General features: G+C 42.7%; 1 protein-coding gene across 1 annotated transcript; it reads right to left on the reverse strand.

Annotated features, from left to right (window-relative positions):
- Positions 1 to 386: 386 nt before the first annotated feature.
- Positions 387 to 19329, reverse strand: si:dkey-191g9.5 (rap1 GTPase-GDP dissociation stimulator 1). The gene is made up of 14 exons (XM_037465888.2): positions 19057 to 19329; positions 15009 to 15113; positions 13869 to 13991; positions 11706 to 11831; positions 11192 to 11320; positions 10559 to 10684; positions 10051 to 10194; positions 8452 to 8583; positions 6913 to 7047; positions 6548 to 6673; positions 5067 to 5206; positions 4812 to 4938; positions 3815 to 3943; positions 387 to 2647 (listed from the first exon to the last, which is right to left on the reverse strand). The coding sequence occupies exons 1-14, from the start codon at positions 19067 to 19069 to the stop codon at positions 2520 to 2522; spliced, it is 1683 nt and encodes a 560-aa protein (XP_037321785.2). The 5' UTR covers positions 19070 to 19329; the 3' UTR covers positions 387 to 2519.
- Between the last annotated feature and the right edge of the window lie 3651 nt (positions 19330 to 22980).

Raw genomic sequence — 22980 nt, forward strand, 5'->3', positions numbered from 1 at the left:
TTGTTTGAGTAGTATATGTTTGGCAGTTCCTGGATTATGACAGTCTGTGCTTTGTCCAGTGGGCTGCTTGCCTATTATTGTTATTATTAGTGTTTGGCGGCTTCCTGTTTCTAAATAAACTACCTCATAGAATTAGGGTGTTACTGTAGTTTTTTAATTGAGTTAGTTAAGCACCACTGACAAGGTAGGCAAGTATGTTAATCATTAAAATGACTAATTACTGACCATTATTGGCATGGCGTTTCACCTTTTATTATTATCCCCGACTCCTGTGGAGAGTGATATTAACTGAGCTCAAAAATAAGCTCAAAAATAAAAGATGGCGGACTCAAACTCTCGCCATCAGTTTGGGGGACCTTGGCCTGAAAGACGTTGAAGACTCCTGCTTCATTGGTTTACTTTATCAGCAGAGAAAAACAACAAAAAAACACCCTCACCCTATTATACATGTCAATAGATGAGATCAACACATTTCATATTCATTCATCAAATCAAAAATACACCAATAGACACCTTGTTGGGGATGACACTGCATAACTTTATTATTTTATCTCTAGAACAAAGCTCAGAGAAGGTCAAATGCCCTCCCTGAAAAATATACACATTTGTTCACTGATTTAAAGTGAAAGCTATCTATATCAAATATGTCAATACATATATTACATCGAATGTTAAAGCAGAATTGCGGCTTCTGTCCATTTCCCAATTATTCATGTTGTGTAGACCACACGTGCTCACAATTTCTTCCATACTCAACTATAGATGCACACTGATTCGTCTGGTGTAGCCTACTGTAGTACACTTATATATTTACAAACTGTTAATGCATGCTGTTCAATGATGTTGTGCAAATGGCTTGTTCACATTGTGCTTGTAGGATTCCTCTGTGAGATGTAGAACATCATGTTTGCATTAGATGTCAAACCGGAAGGTTTAACCTTAAACCACACTCGGCCCACGTTTTACCTCAACCATTCAAGGTCAATGCCCACTTCAACTAGTAGAGGCCGACATGATGATAATGAGTCGGCCCAACAATGCGAGGCCGATGTGGAGCTGAGTATCGTTATTCCTACTGCTGCCCCTTAATGAATTCAACTGAATGGCGCATCCTCTGTGGACATTGTGCCTGAATTAATAATTAGAAAGTAACGCATTCAGTATGTGCAAAGTGTATCCACAAGCTAGCTCCCACAGAAAGACGCATTTCCAATCAATGCCCCTGATTATGAAGCGTCTTGGTTGGGTTTTTCTAGAATAGTGTGAACACGACCTCAGGCGGACATAGCATGCTCCCTTTGCATCGGATTATAAGCAGTACCAGAAGCTATTTTTATTCTTTTTGACGATGGCCAACAATAACCAAACATTTCCTTCCGTATCCATCAAAAGTTCATTAAGCATAACCAAGTTGGGTTGGGTGTGATGTTTGCTGCTACCCTAAGGACATACATATATATTGCTTGTTATTGTGGTTGCATTAATAGTTCTGTTTGACATTATTCAGAAGGACAGTAGTCATTTTATGGTTTAAGGGGTGTTGACGGTTATATAGTTTTCAGCCGCTAAAAACACCTCACAGCCTTTACACACAGGGAGTGTTAGTTATTTGCCACGTCAACATACAAACATGAGTAACTTTACAGAACACCAAATACGTATATATTCCAAATGCACACTATAGTGTACACCACCCCAAACCAAGATGGTAGTCTTCATTGCACCTTTCAACCTTAACAAAAGAAGCGTACAGCAGATCCTGCTTTTCACAATAAAAGCCCTTAGCATATAGTCTGCGTAAGTGTTAACTATAGGGAACTCGTGCCATATTGTCGTGTTAGTTATTCATCACTTCCCCACCGTGTAAGTAGGTTAACACTACATTTACTGTGCATTTTTATTGAAGAAATGTCTAAATTAAATAGACATTTTCTGAATTCCTCATGCTCACCAGACACAAACCCTTCCATTTTGGACTCTGTGAACTTGCCTTTTCACTAAATCTAAATGTTAGCTATGCACAGTGAATGTCTACTGAATAGCTGGTAGGTATCAGTGGGAAATGTTGAGCATTCTATGATGAAGGATGAAGAGAGGGATGGTCCACTGGTGGCAGGTGGAGGTAAATGGCTCCCCACAGGAACTAAAAGTGAACCTTGATATTGTTTTGTCATGCTTGGCATTAGCTACGTTCGATCCTTAATGTCGATAAACTTGTTAATTACTCGCTAGTCTCTGCTAGTATGTTAATATGTGGTCGGAAGACTGGAGAGGCATTATACAAATGAACTGACAACTTAACCATTAACTATGGAGTCACTTAGTGGGGGTGTGGTGTTGTTCAGCTGATGTTTATTTGTTGCCTAAACTTCCTGTGAAGACAGAACTGTTTTTTGAAAAGACATATAGCTATTTATAGTTGAAGGGTAGGACCACTGACCCATCGCCAGGTTGGAGTTGTTGAAGAGGCAGTGGATCCATTCCTCAGATGAGATCCAGTGTTCGAGCAGCGTGCTGGTTTAGCTGGTGTCGTTCAGAGTGGCCAGTATGGAGCTGGCCTGAGAGGCAAGTTTACTGCTGCTATGTTCTGTCAGCGCACTGAGGCTTTCCTTCATGTTCTCAGAGTTCAACTCTATCTTCATTACATCTGCGGGAAACAAGGGGAAGAGAGAGAAGTGTGAGATACATGACGTGTACATGCGTGACATGTGATATAATTGGGATAACTCCATTCTCCTGCAACTTACGATTGGACCACACCTGAAGCTCCATTGTAGAATAAAGTGTCCTTTAAGCTTCTCATACACTGTTATATATATATATATATAGCTAAACCTACAAAAACTGCCTTCTACGACCCACTAAATCACTTTCTATGTAATGCATGGAACCAAGAGCCAGACAGGCGTCAGGAGACCATTTTAGTGTCATTTGTCACCAGAAGACAATGATTGTTTTTCTTCACTTAAGTAATTACGTCCTACAGGGACAGCACTCCTGTAGTTATTTCAACTTCAGAATGCTGCTGATACACAATTTTGTTCAATGTGGACTGAAAGGCCAGGGCCCCATTTCTCGTACGCAGCTAACTGAGTTAGCCGGATAATTGTCAGGATAAGATTCCATAAGTCAGGCTTTTCGGTTTTCGCAAAGCAAGTTTGGCTATGCACCGTAGCAACACATGCAAAAACATGAACCTGCTCCAGAGCGGGCTAACCCCAGTTAGCTGGAAACCTCGCCACTCAGGAAAGGCTTCTTCAAGATGTGTTTATTTGCCGTTGTCATGTTAGAAAATCCTGGTTTTGTGATCGATTCCTCACCCTTTATGAAAGAAAACGACAAACAATCATCCTGATCACAGAAGTTTGGTTTGAATTTACAAAATTGTTTGATCAGCCTTTGAGGTACTGAGCCTGATTTCAATGATCGGGTTCATTTAAGCCAGCTAATATGACATTTCGCCAGCTAATATGACATTTCGGCGTTTAGCTTAACCAGGTATGAGGAACTTAGTTCTGTCCAAAAGAGATGCGACACAACGATTTGAGAAAGATATGAGGAGAGAGAGACAGACGTTGTTGCCTCTGAATGTCAGCAGTCGTCGCAGTTGCTACGGTAGCCCAAAATGGCCAAACCAACATTCCGCTGTCTGCAGGCTCACCAAGAGATGCCACTAAATCCTACACGCTGTTCCTTTAATATGCTACTGCAAAACCATGCCGATTCCACACATGTTGAAGAAAAAACATGCAAAAACATCTTGAAAGTTGTTTTGGAACAGAATGTGTCTTTTAATGAACAGTTAAACACGTACTGGAGTCAGCCAGGCTGCAGATCAGACCTAAAGCACTGAACTTGACTTCGACCGCCCCAACAGGATCCTCCAACATCTTCTTCAGCATTGGCAACAGCTCGGCCTGCCTAAACGGATCCTTCACGGACTCTGTAGTCACAAACAAACAAACACAACATTACTAAATGAATGCCATATACCGTAGCACATTGAAATGGGGCTGCACGGTGGTTTCGTGTTTAGCACAGTCACAACAAACGGGTCCTGGGTTCAAACCCGGGGGCCTTTCTGTGTGGGGTGTGATGATCTCCCAGTGCCCGTGGATTCTCTGGCTACTCCAGCTTCTTCAGACAGCCCAGACTGGTTCATTGGTTATTCTAAAATTGCCTGTAGGTGTGTGAATCTGTCTCTGCATCAGTCCAGCTGGGATGGACTCCAGCGACTCTAAGCAGTATAGAAGATGACTGACTGACACAGCAAAATAAATACAAATTAGAACTCAGATGAAAGATTTGAATTGTAAATAAGTTCCCTAAAATAGGCTGAAGAGATAGAAAATGACCACAGGGCAAGCTGAAGAAGATCTGAGGCACCTGCTAGGTGCATTTCTAATAAACATGTTGAAGTTTATACATTGATTTTAAAGCTAATATTATTATAAATACAAAAATGTATTCTAAAACTAATTAATTTAAAAAGTCACCCCAGTGGAAGTGAATATTTAGTCCTGGGTTAAGAATAAACCCTGGCCCAGCGGTCCAACCGGGGCAGCTCGTCATTCTACTCTAATACAACAACATCATCTGGTTCTGGGTGACTTGTTTAAAACTAAAAAGCACTACAGAAAAAGCGTAGAATGGTTTTCCACATCCAGAAATAGGTGCACATGGTTAACTTTACAAAGGATGTAACTTTAATTAAAGTCACAGGTAATAGAAACATGGTACAATAAAGTTCTACATGTATTTCAATTACTATTAAGTTTTTAACTAGAACCTTTTTTCTGAAATTGCATTACCAATGTCAATGGCAGATGCTATCGCCAGGGCAACTAGGGCCTCGTTCTGCATGATGACATGTTCACTTGTTGCCATGGAGATAAGGTGCCGAACTCCATCTGCTTTGGCTACAGCATGGACCACTTCCTGTGAGAGAGTGGAATGTCCAGTTAATGTGTATCTATAAGTATTATAGACGCACACCCTGCTCTCACAGAAATGAGCGACTGTACTAATGCTAGCTTGCATTCAGATGACAATGGATGAGGGCTCACGGGGCTGCGGCTGTGTCGGATGAGGGCAGCCAAGAGGCGACTGGCTTCTCCTCGCACTCCTGCGTGGTCTTTGGCTTCACACCACTCCATGACTCGAGCCAGCAGCACAGCGTCCCTCCCCAGCGCCAAAGCTGCCTCCTCTAACACACACATAGGAACATGTAAAAAGGTTCAAACAGGGGGGGATTAGGGAGAACTGTTGGAATGGACTGACCCGGACATTTGGAGACGTCCCCTTGGCCTCTGTGAGCAATTTTAATTATTGGAGACAAAATTATCTGTCAAGAAGAAAACAGGCTTTTCGTCCCAGGGGATAGTGAGGAGGAATGTAGAGCTGTGTTAGAGATTGTTGATAGATATGTAAGTGTATTTAAGGATCCATCCCGTCATGGCAGTCTGTCAGTGCATGATAGTGCATGTGAGCGTCTTCATCCATGCGTCCCTGGAGAACAAAGGAACATGTAGCAAGACATGCGTTTTTGAACCATACAGACCACAGACCTCCTATCGCCTATTCCTGACCACTTCTCCTTGACATCTGTCACGGCGTAAAGGAAAGATGGTCAAGAGAACTCACGAGGAGTTAGGAAAAGACAACCGCTGTGTTTAGGGAATCTGACTCCACTTTCACTAAGCTACATGGTTGGGATGCGATGGGAGACGCATGTCAGATCAGTCACTGATCAGTCTGCAGCGGAAAGATTTAGATATTGGCGGCGCAGGGAATTGTGGGACTGAATTATCTCCTTTCCTTTCGCAAAAGATGGTCCGGTGGTTCCTATGCTAAAGGAGATGAGTAAGGAAGCATTGTGAAGCTCCTTGCCTTAGCATTAGAGAATTCAAGCAGCTCTTATCATGGTGCCCACTTCCACTACTTCCAGGTCATTTCCCTCAGTTTGAACCTTCCTCAGCAAACAGGACTATAGATTTTCCATAGTGCCTCCATCCACTGTTTAGAAGTTGTTACCAACACGATGGTTGATTTTGTCTCCCTCTGTGATTGAATTAATAGTCGTTGCTACAGCCATCTTTGCTCTCGATCGGCCCCATTGTTTGAGGGCCGGTACTCTACTGATCGCCATTGCCCTCTCTCTCTGCTGGTGAGTCTTCACCACCACCCTCCCTCTCAACTCCTCTGCAGATCGACAGTGGTTACCACAGTATCTGTCCTTAGTTTGGGGTCTTACCCTAGCATCCTCCTCCCTTCTCCTCTGTATGGTGGTGAAGCCATAATCTAGTGCTCAATCTTTCTTTACTCTTGATGATTGAATATGAATTATCAGAACTGTTTGCTCAGGGTGGTGCTCCGTTATTGATCTTAGATTGTACTAATAATTATATTGATGTTTAGAATATAGCTGCCCTCCTGCTGGTTAGCTTCCAGCCGCTGCTCTGGCTTGCTCTCACATGGTAGTTCCTGTTCCAGTTAGCTCTGTGAGCAGTGGTAGCTATGCACCTTACATTTTGTACTGAATGCTCACCTTGTCCATCCACCATCATGCGTAGTGTTCCTAGCAGTTTGAACTGAACTGGCGGCATGTCAGAGCGCAACAGGGTCTTGATCCTCTCAGTCACCCCGTCCTCCAGCATTCGCACCTTGTTGGCGGCTGAAAGACACGCAGCATCCATCTCACCGATGTATAATTGAAATTATGGAATTGAAAAAAAAAATGTTAAACCCTTTTAATTATGTTTATGATGTTTATTTTCCTCACTGATCCCACATGTGTTCATATTTTAATGACTGTTCCTCAAAAGGAAAGTTCCAGTGTTCCACTTTATAAAAAGAAAGGGCATGATTTTTTTGTTGGAACCTACATATCTTTAGTGCTTGTTTGATCATTACCAGGGATGGCCAGGTTTCTGAGTGCGCTCAGTCCAGCATGTTGAACAGACACGTCTCCTTCATCAACATGCTGCTCCAACAAGGTGAGGATGTGAGGAACCACACCGAGGTCCAGCATCTTCACACAGTTACTGTCTGACAGAAACACAGCAGGCCAACAAAACACTTTCAAATCCTGATTAGTCTATACTGCTATTTACTATTACATGATACATACCTTTATACAGGGGTACCACGGTAAAAGCAGAGGTGGGTAAACTATGAATTTTGTGATCAGACAGACAGACTTTGACGCAATTTAATATACCCAAACAGTATATTAAACCCTTCCCATGTTCTTCAACCATTGGACAATCCAACAATGTCAACACAACAAGACAATTGCTCGATCTAGATATGGAGTCTCCTTTGGCCAGTGGTCCTCCACCCCAGTTCTGGGGTTCATGGCTCCCTGTGCTTCACCAAACAGGACTTACTGATGCTAACTACTCATGCATCTTCAATAGCAGAAAGAATGAACATTATATTAGGCCTATGTAGACGGAACTGGGAAGGTTGGCTTGCTGCTGCAGCCACAGGGCACACAGATCAATATCATTCAGACTACAGTGTTAATATGTTGAGAAATTTCAAATTTCCGATTATTCCAGCGGCAGAATACAAGGGGCTATTTCCAAAAATTCCACAAGTGCGTAGACAGCGTTTCCATGTTTTCCACAGCCCTGCTTCTACAAACCATTACATGACAGATTAATACCAGTCTTGTTTGCAGCTGATAAAAGCCTTGGTGTTAAGAGGAAATCGGCTTCACGCTCTTGCAACAACTTCCTTCCATAAGCAGGTTGAAGAGGTTCACAGAGCTAACTACTATATGGTCAGAAGTCTCTGTGGGTTCAGCGTAATGAAGGAAACCTTTGTTTGAGGACTGCTGTTTTGAAGCCTAGTGTTCACCAATTTTGTTGTCTATTGGCCAACGGACGATACAATATTTGAGATGAGGAGGAATGACTAATTATTACATTACACGTCATTTAGCTGACGCTTTTGTCCAAAGCAACTTACATTGCATTTTTAACCCATGGTCTTTACATTTCACCCAGGGAGCAGCTAGGGTTAGGGTGTCTTGCTCAAGGACACTTCGACATGCCGCATGGGGCAGCCAGGATTGGAACCATCGTCCTTGCGGTTCCCAGCACACCATCTCTACTCCATGCGCCACCATCACCCTAATTAATGCCACATTGGTCTCTGGTAACGGTGGCAACCGATGAATGTACCAAATGAACATCATGAATTGAAGAAGACATTACACTAGACATTGAGACCATAACTCATACTAAAAGAGAGTGAAGTCATTTCCTCAATGACTTCTATACAATCAGACCTCCCTTTGTAAATATTGAGGTAGTCACCTGCTGGTCAGCAGAGAGAATGCAAGTTTTAACTCTGCACAACCACATGTTGCTGCCTGGTACCTTTTCAAACCCGTGAGTGATGTCACAGTTATCTACCTTCTCATCTAAAAAAAATACATCTCACCGTTCCTGGCGAAGTTGGCGATGGCCAGAGCTCCGGAGAGCTGCAGCTGGCTGTTGTGGCTCTGCAGCCAGGACAGAACATCCTGATATACAAGACTTGATCCCTCACCAAAACATTTCTGCATGGACTCATCTGGCACACACATAGAAACACACACAATTGTTATAATAATCACTTAACAGCACACTCTTTATCCCATCTATAATAATGGGAATTGAGTAACATGGATCAAAAAAGGTGGCCCAGTTGGCATCAAAGCAAAAGACTAGAACAAAAATGACTGCAGAGCTACAGCCAGTCTTTCACCCATTCATACACTGAGCCATATTTGCTCTAGGATGCTGAAATTGGTAAGAAGAGGAGGGGCGTAACAAAGAAGCCACTACTAGTTCAGTGATCGATCCTCGAATTAAACTAGACCAGCTTTCAAGAAGACCTGATTATTCTTATATTCTGTTTGAGCCTGATGACATATCCAAGAGAATGATGGGTTCATCTCAAATGTAATTCTGTACTGTGTGTATCACTGTGTGTAGCACTGTGTGTATCATTATTACCCAGACGAGACTCTGATAGCTGTCTGAGCGTGAAGGGTTCATTCTGAATGACGGGGCTACACTGGTCCTTAAAATAAAAATAAAAAAGGATGTTTGGTATTTGAAAACATATTTTCTTTAAGGTTTTGCTCTGTGGGCCAAAGTGTTGACGAGCTCTCGTTGTATGCTACAAGATATCTACATGTGTTGATGTGGTCTCTAAAGTTGGTATATTCTGTTGGTAATCCTGCAGAATATACAGGTGGTTCCAATTGATCGCAGTAAAACTAACAATTTACTCTCACTTTGTCCCTGCCAGATTATCTTGGTCGGACCGTATTTCCCTGTTCCTCCGATTGTCTGCCTGCCCCTTTTGGGGTTCTTTACCCTGAGTGACCTGATCTCCTGGTTTTGAAGTTTGACAGCATCGTTATTGTGCCAGCATGTTGAACAGACACGTCTCCTTCATCAACATGCTGCTCCAACAAGGTGAGGATGTGAGGAACCACACCGAGGTCCAGCATCTTCACACAGTTACTGTCTGACAGAAACACAGCAGGCCAACAAAACACTTTCAAATCCTGATTAGTCTATACTGCTATTTACTATTACATGATACATACCTTTATACAGGGGTACCACGGTAAAAGCAGAGGTGGGTAAACTATGAATTTTGTGATCAGACAGACAGACTTTGACGCAATTTAATATACCCAAACAGTATATTAAACCCTTCCCATGTTCTTCAACCATTGGACAATCCAACAATGTCAACACAACAAGACAATTGCTCGATCTAGATATGGAGTCTCCTTTGGCCAGTGGTCCTCCACCCCAGTTCTGGGGTTCATGGCTCCCTGTGCTTCACCAAACAGGACTTACTGATGCTAACTACTCATGCATCTTCAATAGCAGAAAGAATGAACATTATATTAGGCCTATGTAGACGGAACTGGGAAGGTTGGCTTGCTGCTGCAGCCACAGGGCACACAGATCAATATCATTCAGACTACAGTGTTAATATGTTGAGTTAATATATTGTGCAGAATGAAGCTACTCTCACCTCCCAAAAGCAGGGACACGATGAGGTTGGAGGCGATCTTAATGCTGCAGAGGTCGTGTGGGTCAGAACCTCCTTGCAAACCCTGAATCATCTCTGACAAAGCCTCTGGGACTCCGGACTCTGCGAACTGCAGCTTCAGTGTATCTGGTGGTCCAGCAAAATGTATTCATTATTATCAGTGGACATTATCTTCCAATAAAGGTATGACTGACTTAATTACTTTACCATCAAGTTGAATAGGTGAAACATTCACATGAAAGGATGCAAGACTTATTCATGCTTAGATATGTGCTAGTTGTAGTTAGTCAATATGCGGGAGAATACATATTTGAAAGCAATATATAATGCCCAATAGCCTTCCTGAGTTGTATTTCATTCCATTTTTCTATAGGCACCTATCACATTGACATAACTCAGCTGAAACTGAGGCCCTGACTCAGTGTTGAATGTTCATTCATACAGTCTAGGAGTCTTCCCTTTTCTAACTGAAGCCTCCTTCCTGGCTTACCGCTCTCGCCCAGTGAGCCTAGTATTTCCAGGATTATATGTCGGCGTTCTGCGTCCGGCGCCCGTTTCAGCTGAACGGTTAGTATACCTGCCACGTCCAGGTCAGTCAGGGCGTCCCTCGCAGAGTCTGTAAACAAAGGGTGATGACTCATATGTCTGCTCATTCGTCTGAGATACACAGCTCATTGTACACGGCAGCTCGGCAGAAATGGTGATTCCACCATCTCTCCTCGGTAAAGGTTTTGTTAATGATAGATACACGTATCTTTAGATTTCTCCTTAATTCATGAAAAGTTGGCATTGAGTAATACTGATTCAGTTTTTATTAAAATTAATTATAACATTTTATAATGTCTTAAAAACGATTGTCTTAATATCAAATCATGCGTTTCCACAGGTCTATTAGGTTTTAATCATATGTAGATTAAAAATCATTCTTTCCACTTTGCTTGGCGTTATACACAAACAGTGTGAGCAGTTTAGTGTCACAGCTGACTAGGTGAAGCCAGGTGAGTACAGACAGAATATGTAATCACAACCCAGATGACCACATAGGTGTAAGGGACATGTCTACTGCAATTCAAGTTACACTTCATTAATAATGAATTAGTAAGATAAATTCCATACTAATTACCCATGTCAGCCAGGTTACAAAGGGCCAGCAGGCAGACATTGACCAGGGGCTCGTTCTCTGGATACTCCCTTATAATGGACACCAGTCTGGGGATTACACCGCTCTGGACCAACTGGTCCTGCTGGTGTGCTGCTTGGGCGGTTGGAGAGAGAGATAGAGGGGAAGCATTTAAAGTCACAAATACATTGCTTTCATTATTCAACTTCACCTTAACGTTCAAGACATTCATGTGATGGGTTCACACGTTTCCCTGAACTTATAATTAAGGACCTAACATTTACATGATAACTTGCTCTGACTGAATACAAAAATGACGTGATTCAACGCATCCCTGGTTTGTAAAATGCCAACATTTTTAGGTGGGGACTGGGATAATACAATCCAATACATAAAAAATTAATTATTAAAACTACCCATTATTTTAAATGAAATAAGTGTAGGCAACTATCTGATGCCGTAGTGTTTATCCTCAGGGGACCCCGCTGACTGAGGCAGCCGTGTCAGAACAACTCACAGCTGTCGAAGCAGATGCGTCCGATGGCCCTGCCAGTGTTCAGCAGCATCTCCTGGTTATTGCTGCTCAAATGGGGAACCAGCACCTTCACCAGGCCTGCCTCGATGCATGGCTCTCTGACCGCAGCTACAACACACAAGGAGGATTTAACCAAAGGAAAGGTCCACTGATAGAAAGGTCCGTATCTGCTCTGTGGGTGTCACCACACCACTCCAAATGAGAGTATATTACACAATCTTTAATATACACTTTATTAGGTCCACCTTGCTAGTAAAAGTAACTTCGGCAACTGTGTTAACGCCCACTCAGAGTGCCAGGAACCTCGGCGTGACACTTGACTCCCAACTCTCCCTGACTCCAAACTTCACCGCGACAACACGATCCTGTAGATACACGCTCTACAACATCAGGAGAATACGACCCCCTTCTCACTCAGAAGGCGGCACAGGTACTGATTCAAGCTCTTGTCATCTCCCGCATTGACTACTGCAACTCTCTGCTGGCAGGTCTCCTTGCTGCCGCCATTCGACCACTGCAGCGTATCCAGAATGCAGCAGCTCGACTGGTCTTCAACCTTCCGAAATACTCCCAGACTGATCCGTTCTCTTCACTGGTTACCAGTGGCTGCCTCATCCAGTTCAAAGTATTGGTACTGACGTACCATGCTGTGAATGGATGGGGTCCAGTCTCCATCCAGGACATGGTGAAACCCTACATCCCAACATCAAGCTGCTTGTTCCTCCCTCACTGAGAGAAAAGCACTCTTTGCTGTCCTGGCTCCCAGATGGTGGAATGAGCTCTCTGATGACATCAGGAATGCAGAGAGCCTTTACATCTTCCGCCAAAAACTCAAGACACACCTCTTTACAGAACACTCTTTAGAACACTAGCAAACCGTATCACTAACAAATGGTAGCACTTAAATTGTACTTATAATGGCACTTTTCTGTAACATGTTTTGAAACTGCTTATTTGATGAAAATTGTACTTTCTTGTTACTTGTTCTTCTGAGTTTGTATCTCTATGTGGAAATGCTTATTGTAAGTCGCTTTGGATAAAAGCGTCAGCTAAATGACATGTAATGTAATGTAATGTAAAAGGTTTGACTCCATTTTGCCTTCAGAGCTGCCTTAATTCTTCGTGGCATACTGACCATATTGACATTTAAGCATCCTGCAGTTGCTGCAGATTTGTTGCCTGCAAATCTATGATGCAATTCTCCCGTTCCACCACACCCAAAGGTGCTCTATTGGATTGAGAGGTGGTGACTGTGGAGGCCAGTGGTGTACAATGAACTCATGTTCAGGAAACCAGTTTGAGATAGTATGAGCTTTGTGACACAGTGTATCATCCTGCTGCAAGTAGCCTTTATGATAGATGATCTGTGGTCATCAAGGGCTGGACATGGTCAGCAACAATACGCAGGTAGGCTGCAGCATATGGACCATGCTCAATGGGTACTAAGATCTCCCCCACACCATCACACCACCACCAGCAGCCTGAACCGTCAATACAAGTTACTGTTGCCTTTCATCTGGAACCAGTCTGCCCAGTCTCCTCTGACCTCTCACATACACTGCTTCCATGTGGATATTTTCTCTTCTTGGGACCCTTGAGATGGTTGTGTGTGAGAACACCTGTAGATCAGCAGTGTGTGACGTGCTTAGACCTGCACGTCTGGAACCAACAACCATCCATGTTAAAGTCACTTAAATCCCTTTCCTCCCCAACGTGATGCTCGGTTTGAACTTGTTGTCTTAACCATGTCCACATGCCTACATGCACGTCTACATGCCAAAAAACTGGCGCAAAGCACCCGGACTCCTGGAGTCTCCCCCTCCACCCAGAAGCATTGTGCTGATCTGTTCACAGCCACCTTCATAACCTACCTGGAGACATGGCAGGTACCAGCCTACAAGACCTCCACCATCATCCCTGTCCCCAGAAAGACTAGAATCACGGGGCTTAATGACTACAGGCCTGTCGTCCTGACCTCTGGGGTCATGTGTCCCAGCCAAAAATCCTCACAGGGTCATATTTTATGGGATTCTCTGCCAACCGTGTGTGAATGGGTGAATGTAGACGTGGTTTACAGCACCTGGAAAGCTGTCATAAATGCTAGTCCATTCACCCTTTAGTATCACAACAGAAGCATTATCCCACCTTCTCTTGCCATCTCTGCCACCACCAGCGCCACCTGGCAGCTCAGGCAGCTTTTGCTCCTTAAGGCTTGAGCCAGGGTGGGTAGAATCCCACTTCCTGCGATCTCAATAGCAGCATCCTTCTCTGTGGACACACAAATGAATTGGTTTATTAAGAAAACAATGACAGGATTTCAAATCCCAGCACACTGTAAACAAATGAAATGTTTTCTAGTCTTCACAGTGATATTCAAATGTGACTGTGACTCAGGCGAAGGTCTACAGGACAACACAAGTGTTGTGGGTGCCTCCTGACATTTATTGTACAGCAACCAACAGACTTTTACCTTCTTTCAATAAGACAGCCTAGTGCACAACATCATACAGATACACATGGAGGGCTACCTCCATGTGTATCATGGGACATGAAGACCCACTTTCTGCGTCACCCCACAGTGGGCTAAAGCAACGTTGTGTACCAACTAAGTCGATTACTTGTTTTAGATTAGTTAGTGGTATCATGTAGGTAAGGTGAGGTACAAGCTATTCTTACAAACATTACCATCATACTGTAAAGGTAATACAAATCCCACAATTTTGTTTTGAAGCCAAAACTTCTAACAAACAATTTATTCTGAGTGTATTAACTTACAAAATTGATTTTTGATTGCAAGCTCAAAACAGTTTTTCTTTGTCTGTGTAACAAATACCCACCTTCACACATTGCTGTCTGTACCTGCTGTGAACAGCCATGTGAGGGGCACACTCAACACAACATTTCATGTCCAATGGTATTTGTTTCTCATCACAAAGCATAAAAGAAATGATTGCAGCGGGGAATCGTTTTCTCTCGATGAGTTGAAATGTATTGCATATGGAATGAATTGTATATCTTTGCATGTAGGTGGTGAGACTTGCATAAGCGGGGGATGTGTGCAGTACAATACCCTTCCACCCACCAGAGCTACACAACTCAGCAACACAAATAGGGCTACTGTGCCGGCGGGATGGAACAAATGATAGAACTGTAGAAACTCTATCTGGCCAGTATGCAACCTGCAATCAGGGACAGTCCCAGAACACTCATTGATGGCTGTGTGAAAGGGGTGTGTATGTGTATGTGTGTGTGTGTGTGTGTGTACAGGCATGTTACATGACTTACTCTTTTCCAGAAGAGCGGCAAGCATTGTGTCCAAATGAGGCTTGAGCTCCTCTTCAATCAGCTCTGTACTCACACTGATAGCCTGTAGGGCCTCACTCAGACAGTCTGCAACACACACACACACGCACACACACACACACATGCACGCACACGCACACACACACACGTAAAAAGAAAATGCCAGTTTCAGAAAAGTTACATAACAATTTATACTTTACATGAGGGGGCGGACTGGCCATAGGGGATACCGGGGAAACCCCCCGTGGGCCAACTGGGTTGGGCTGGTCCCATACCGGCCCTCCGTCTGACATCTCCGGACCTGATTATTATACTTAAATGCTGCTCCACAGAACAGAACATCGCAACCTCAAACATGTCAAATATAACACCATCTGACCCGCAAGTTAATCTCACATGTCTTATCATCACTGGCCCGCTAGGCTATAGGATGCACAAGGCTGATACCAAAACCCCAGAATGCTCCCACACATCTCGCCTGCTCACCACCGGGCCCACTTTCATTTTCCATCCACACGCTTCCACTGGGCCAAATCCACGTTTCATTTCTTTGCTATGCAGACGACACACAGATGTACCTTCCTGTGCGACGTGATGAACCCAGAGAGCCTGCTGCTCTCTAACTAAGAACAATCTCAAAAACAAAACCCATTCTGTCACACTCAAGTCATTCATGCACTCATTTTCTGCCGACTAGATTACTGCAACTCTCTCTTTTCCATCTCGAGCCTCGGACTGTAGTCCAGGCTTCTGACTGGTTCTACGAGACGGCTTGTTCCTGAACAAGAATCAAAGGATTCCTGCCCAGACGTCCTTTGGCCTCCATGTTGTGAGTGAGCCACTACACCCACAATGCTACAGTCTCTACAGTGAGTGTAGGGGGGACAGGGGAATGAGATGGGGAGACGGGCCAAGGCCTTGTAAGAGACACGCCCTTTTCATAGTGACGAGAGAACAATAATGAAGTAGGCCACTCTCTAGTCGATACGCGCGATGCAGTGAGTGGGCCGAGAGGAGGCAGAATCAGAATGTTTGTTTAGGAGTGAGGGACGAGGGAGTGGTTGGCAAGATGTCCGTCTGATAGGACTGAATAGTTTCAAGATAAGTGTCACACTCCACTAATCAGCTAACACCACCTATCACCTGTGTCAGAGTGTGTATTAATAAGGATTTGTTGCCACCTGTCATTGGGACAGTTGTCTCTCCAGCTCTGCTGTACACACCCACTATCAACTCTAAAACTGTCCCAAATGGTACAAAACGTGAACAACCATTACATGAAGACTGTACTAGTTATCAAAAGGTCACTTTGGCCTAATAAACTACGGACATTTGTTAACATTTCAAACTTTCAATCATTTCTCATTGTTAAAGTATGGCGAGTGACTTTAGGGATTAAGATGAGTGTTTTTTTGCTCTCATCACATTGAAACACCATTCAAGAAAATGGGACAATTTCTCTCTTAGAAAAGTCACAGAACAGGATTCCTGGTGCAGCCACATGTTTTGACATATTTTGACGCATGTGCTGTCAACGGCGCCCGACAAGTAGTGGATATTGATTATTGTGGATTATGATTATTGAGTCTGCAGGAGGACATGCAGCAGCCAGGCTCTACGACATGAGCATATAAAAGCACTACAACCAAATCGTTCATGCACAAACCTTGAGATACAGAAACAAATGGACTTCAACAACAAGGTATAACATACAGCTCAAGAACACACACGAGCACTGTGTGAGGAGCGACCTGCAGGTGGTAATCACCTAAACTAATCCCCTGTAAGTCGAATGGAAATAGCCTGAATGGAGAGAGCTATCGGGCTGATACGCAGCCTGCTATACGTCAGGACCCCGTGTCCTTCTGTGTGCGTGTCTGTGACCGTGGGGTCCTGTGCTCCATGTAGTGTTTGTCAGGAGAGCAGCCCAGCAGTTTACTACTGAGGTCCCACAGCGCTAATTACAGATGTTTCCAAGTAACCAATATTTACTTCTATGGACATACTTTTCACATATAAGTAAGTTAATGGTTGACATAATATCAAGGACCCCTCCACATATATTGTTTTTTCAATCAGTTCGAACGCAGGTGTTCAGCGATGCATTGTGAACACATTGAGTTGAAAAGCCACTGGATTTTTAACACAAATATAATCACTTTGAGAGTGGACATAATTGCAACAAGTCTTGCAACCCCAATCCAGAGGAGAAGTTGACATTTGTAGTTTGAGTCTTAATGTGGTCAGTTGAGACAGAATATTAGCAGTTTGCAGCCGGTTGAAAGCCACATGCATGTTTTTCGTCACTAAAAAATGTATTCTTAACGTGAGAGTAAACCATGCAATAAAAGCACATTGTCATGCAATGAATGATTTCTGGGGCTCCAACAACCAAACATTCTAAGTGCTTCAAAGCTTAAAACCATAGTACTTGAGCTTTATGGGTCTCTATATACTGACTGAATGTAAAGCATCCTTTCAAAATAAACTTCCGTCTTTACAGAAAGGTGTCGTGACTAACAACTGATGGTTATTCTCTTTTAGTTTTGTACCGGACATGAACTTAAGCCTCCGGTATTAGAGTCCTTTGTTTGACCACCTCCCCTTGTGTCCATCATTGTGGACTATTTCAGCAAGTACACAATAGGTGAGTGGAAACATACAAATGCTCAGCAGGTCAGTAGGATCATTGTCTTTGGTACAGTTTTTAACAGCAGAAATCTGTCCATTGGCTTGTTGTCTGTTTGTCTAATGCCTCCATAGTTATTCCTTAAAATGATGCTAGCATTAGGCTATCGTTGTCCATTAGCATGTCTAATGTTATATTATGGTCTCATTTTCATTCTCACTGGCATCACTAAATACCAGGCTTCCACTTGAATGACTTTTAAATAAGTTCGCAGCAACATACAAAATATAAAGAAATGAAGTGCAGTAGGCTACTGTCAAATGTGGATGAGTTAGTTGGTTGTGTTAGTGAAGTCTCATAGGTCATTTATTCATATGGATAGCTGTCTATAAATGGAATATAACGATGCCATGACACCTTTTGTCCCCTGAGGGGCTGCACCGTGGACTATAAACAGGAAGTGGAGCTGGTTGTGCTATGAGGCCATGTTGGATTTTTGGAGGAAAAGTTTTTGTTGACAGAGCAAGTCTAGAAAGTGTGGTGTAAAGCCCCCTTTTAGCCACATTAAGATGAATTGAGACATTGAGCCACTGAGCATTGAGATATCTCTAGTTGGGTGAATTGCTTCTCTGATAGTTAATGCTGTGTAAAGTTTTACACGTAATATATGTGGACACAAGAACATCATAATGGAGACTCAGTAACCTGAATGATGGCGTGTGTGTAAAGCATCAAGGCATTACACAGCGTTCTATGATTTCAGATTACAGCACACAGGCCTTTAAAATGTCAGAAACATGCCACTCAATGAATAAAAAATGTGAACAAAATATATGATACTATTACATTATCTCCATGAGTTTGCTGGCTTAACGACAGATAACTCATGGATAAGTTGAGATCTTTTTTGTTGTCTGCAGTAATCTTTTAATTGTTTTAAATATTTCATTTTGCCTTCCCCACAAAAACACATTGCAGCTGATTTTCACAAGTTCCCTGGAATGTAAGACTGAATTAAATTAGCAAACAGAACAGAAGGAAAAAAAAACAATATTATTTGATGCAAATGTTGCATGAATACATAATGAGTGGTTCCTTGTAGTTTGTATTTCTATATAAATTAATATATCAACCTGAAACACCCTTTTAGACAATGAATGAATCAGCATCACTGTAGATACATCTGACTGTCATCACTTCCACGCTGATACAATTTTATTTATCGTCATCAGAAAATATATCTCCATAGATCTATCTAGTGTGTGTGTGTGTTTCTGTATATCTATAAATCAGTGTGTATCTGTCCATCAATCCGATACCAGTAACCACATAACAACAGCTGGTATAACACTCATATGAGCGCATGCACATACACACCATGTTAGACATGTAGCTACTCACCGGCGTCTGTCATGGCTGCTGGTCGACACTCTGCCTCTGCCTGTTAGCACTGTGTGTGTGTGTGTGTGTGTATGTGTGTGTGTGTGTGTGTGTGGTTAGCGAAGGAGCTCCCCTCCCTTCTTAAGGTCAGGCGTACCCCAAACCTGTCTCCCTCTCCTTCTGTCGGCCTGTCTCTACTCCTCCTTTTTGCTGTCTCAATCCCATTATGCTCCAGTCTCCATCTGCCTCCCTCCTCCCCCTCCAGCAGCCACTGCGCTTGCGTTCTTTCTCTTGGCTCATTTGCTGCTACCACCATGGATGCACCACCCCCCCCCCCCCCTTCTCTCCCCCTATGTCTCTGTCTCTCTCTCATCTCATATGTTTTGTATTTTACTAAGTTGCTGTGTCTTTTCTAATGACTGGAAAGAATCAAGCCTCAGAATTGGTAATTGTAGAAGAACTGCTGAGTTCAGTAAAATACTGTAAATCATTTTATTAATACATGTATGGACTTTTTCTCCAACTCTTTAGATTCAAATTAGTATTTAAAAAAAGAGACAAAACCAATGAAAAACAAAGTTTACACATTCAGATGATTTTCTATTGATGTCACAGTAATACATGAACAAAGGAAGGGTGTGATAACGGACACACTGTACAGTTTCATGTGTGTAAACTTTGTACATGTAAATATACTATATACACATACATATTAGTGCTGTCAGTTAAACGCGTTATTAACAACGTTAATGCAAACACATTTTAACCACTTCAATTTTTTTATCGCGCGATTAACGTTTTCTTAAAAACGGGGGGTGGATGACTGTGTAAAAAATGTCAACAGGTTTGTCTGTTTGAGTAGACTCACCTTTTATTGTTAACCTCCTTGTACGCTTCATTGTTTCTGAAATCAGAGGTCTGACTGCTTTGTTCACAGCAAACCTGACAAAAAGAAAATATTAAGTTTACCTGAAATGTGCACTTTATAATTCTATTTTGTACCGTCCTGTTTGGCAATGTTGTTTTTCAGTAAAATATTTGCAACAAGCAAGCCAATCCACTTTTCCATGTTGATAAAAGCATTCAAATGAAAAGAACAATATGGAAAACATAAATAAAGGAAGGGACATTTAGAATAGATACAAATTTGTGATTAATTGTGATTAATTTTGAGTTAACTATGACATAAATGTGATTAATCATTGACAGCACTAATATATTATAATATATATACATTTGTCATAGAGATTTAAATATATAAATACATATGGATGAATATATAGGGCTCCATACATGCAGCGGTGAAAGCTCCCATCCTGGTGGCGTCGGCCAATAGAAACGCTTGTTGTTGGCCTCCCAACCCTCAAAGGGCCCATAACTTTGGTTTCCATTCAGGGTACTTTGGCCATTGTGTTCATGAGTAGTTGAGGCTGGTTTGGGCCAGTGAATCTGTGCAGTGTCTGCGCTCTATACAGCAGGGGGGGTGCTTGTATCTTTATCGGCTCATGGTGGTTGTCGCCATGACACCCAACTTCCCCACATAGGCTTGTCCAGTTTTAATATGTTAAGATCACTATGATACCTGAGGAGATCCTGTCAAAATAATAATGGCATAATCCTTCTCATCTCCAGAGCAAAACCACTAAATATCCATTTTTGAAATACCTTTTTAAAATCTGGAATGTGCTGAACATTCAACAAAATACACTAAGATGACATAACAAAGAGATTTTTAATTCTGAAAAGCAACTGAATTCTTTCCAAAAAGCTTAACTAAGTGGCCCATAACGTGATTTAGGTCTTGATGGTCCTGGGCATGAAAGTGAAGGATCAGAACCGTGCACACTAACCCACAGCAGCAGGATACGTCCCCCTGTCAACATGCAACAGTCCTGAACTGCTACACGAACCACCAAGAAGCAACACCAAAGCTTACTTTATTAAATGTGGACTCACTTGTGAATATATAACAGCTAGTTATTTGAAAGCATGATGTAATGTATTGAGACCTTTTGTCTACACTAAAGGGAGCAGCTCCTTTCAAGCAAATCAAATGACTGCAGAACACAATCTAATTATGCTCAGGTTCCGTCAGGGCCTGTGTGGGCTGAAGTGCTCCTTCGACACACATTCTTCATTCTTATTGGTCAAAGATCTATTTGGTGATACGTTTTTGCTCTATTTGATCAACTTATTGAAATGCAATCAGAGGACATTTGTAAAGGAGACCTCCACTGATGTCACAGAATGGAAGTCTGTTTGCTGGTGTTTAGGAGCAAAAAGGTAAAGTAAAAAGGTAAGTAAAAAGGATTTATGAAGGCTTGTGTCTCTATGAGAAGACTCTGGGCTCATCCATTGGCTTGTGATGCATGCTATTGGGTTCATATGGATGTACACATTGATTAAATGAAAGACAACCCTAATAGAATAGAAAGGTTCTACTATAGGGATTAGACTGTTTTTCTCTCCTCATTCACCTCAGTAGAATCCACTGTCCACATCCTATTGATGGTGATACAGTTTGTGTTGGCCCCCCTGCTCAGTGCTTAATTCAATGTTAAACGAGGGGTCAGATTAAAGTCAAATAATAGACTGGATTATAAAAATAGCCACGAAGGCTTTACTGGTTATCAGCGCAATCATTAAATGGTAAATGTTCTCTGCTTGTTTCTGCACACGTGGATGTCGATGTTGCTCCTGTAAAAAGCGTCAGTGTGTGAAGATGGAGGATGGTAAATTCTTCAGACAGTCACGCGCTTCATTAGCTAATGGCGTTGTCTGGATAATCAATTCAGTCTGCCAGACAGCAGCGGTCAGTCTGCTGCTTTCCCACAACGCTGTCCTTCACTTCCCTTTGGATGCCACTCATTCCGGCTGTGATGTGGAAGTTCATTCTTGCCTTTAGAAGAGGTAGTTTGTGTAACGTCTGTTTGAAGATGGGAATCGGACATAAGCACAGACTCATTGCTGTAGACTCAAAAACGACTTTATTTTAGAAAATAATGAGTGGCTTTAGAGCAAATAGGCTCGAGGTCATGAAAAATGTAGATCACACTAGGGACAGGAAGAACTCCAAACAGCAGAATAGCAGCGATAACACCAGGTATGAAAAGGGACACACATAAATACACTGGGAAGGTGCAGATGATTGGACACAGGAGCACAATCAGGAACGTGCAAGACAATCCCAATCCCAGGAGAAGACCCACCAGGGCAGGAAGCAGTAAAGGGGATGGAGCGCAAGCACAGCCTGACCTATCGGTCACTGACAGACATGCTGTAATTAGTCTTTACACTGGCTTCCTGTCAAACAAAGAATTGACTTTACAATGCGGCCCTGATGTCATCATTTAGGAGCAGGACAGCAAAGAGTGGTGATCTAGTCGAGTGTTTTGCTCTCAGTGAGGGAGGAACAAGTAGCTTGATGTTGGGATGGAGGGTTTGACCATGTCCTGGATGGAGACTGGACCCCATCCATTCACAGCATGGTACGTGAGCACCAATGTTTTGAACTGGATGAGGCAGCCACTGGTAACCAGTGAAGCGAGAGGAGTGGAGTCATGTGGGACAACTTAGGAAGGATGAAGACCAGTCGAGCTGCTGCATTCTGGATGAGCTGCAGAGGTCGAATGGCGATAGGGAGACCTGCCAGGAGAGAGTTACAATAGTCACAATAGTTACAATAGAGATGACAAGAGCCTGGATCCGTGTTGTCGCTGTGATGTTGGGAGTCCATTGTCACACCGAGGTTCCTAGCAGTCAAGAATTGACCGTTTCTGCAATTCGGAATTCTTGAAGACATTCTTAAACGATACTGCATTATACTGTATTATATTTTATATCTTTTAATGTCTTTTTTATCCTGTTAATGACTGTTTTTCTTTCCTGTTTCAATGAATGTTCTGTTCTGAACTGTTTGTAAATCTCCTTGCTTTATGTTTGGAT

The sequence above is a fragment of the Pungitius pungitius genome, chromosome 13 (assembly GCF_949316345.1).
Source record: "Pungitius pungitius chromosome 13, fPunPun2.1, whole genome shotgun sequence".
Lineage (NCBI taxonomy): Eukaryota > Metazoa > Chordata > Actinopteri > Perciformes > Gasterosteidae > Pungitius > Pungitius pungitius.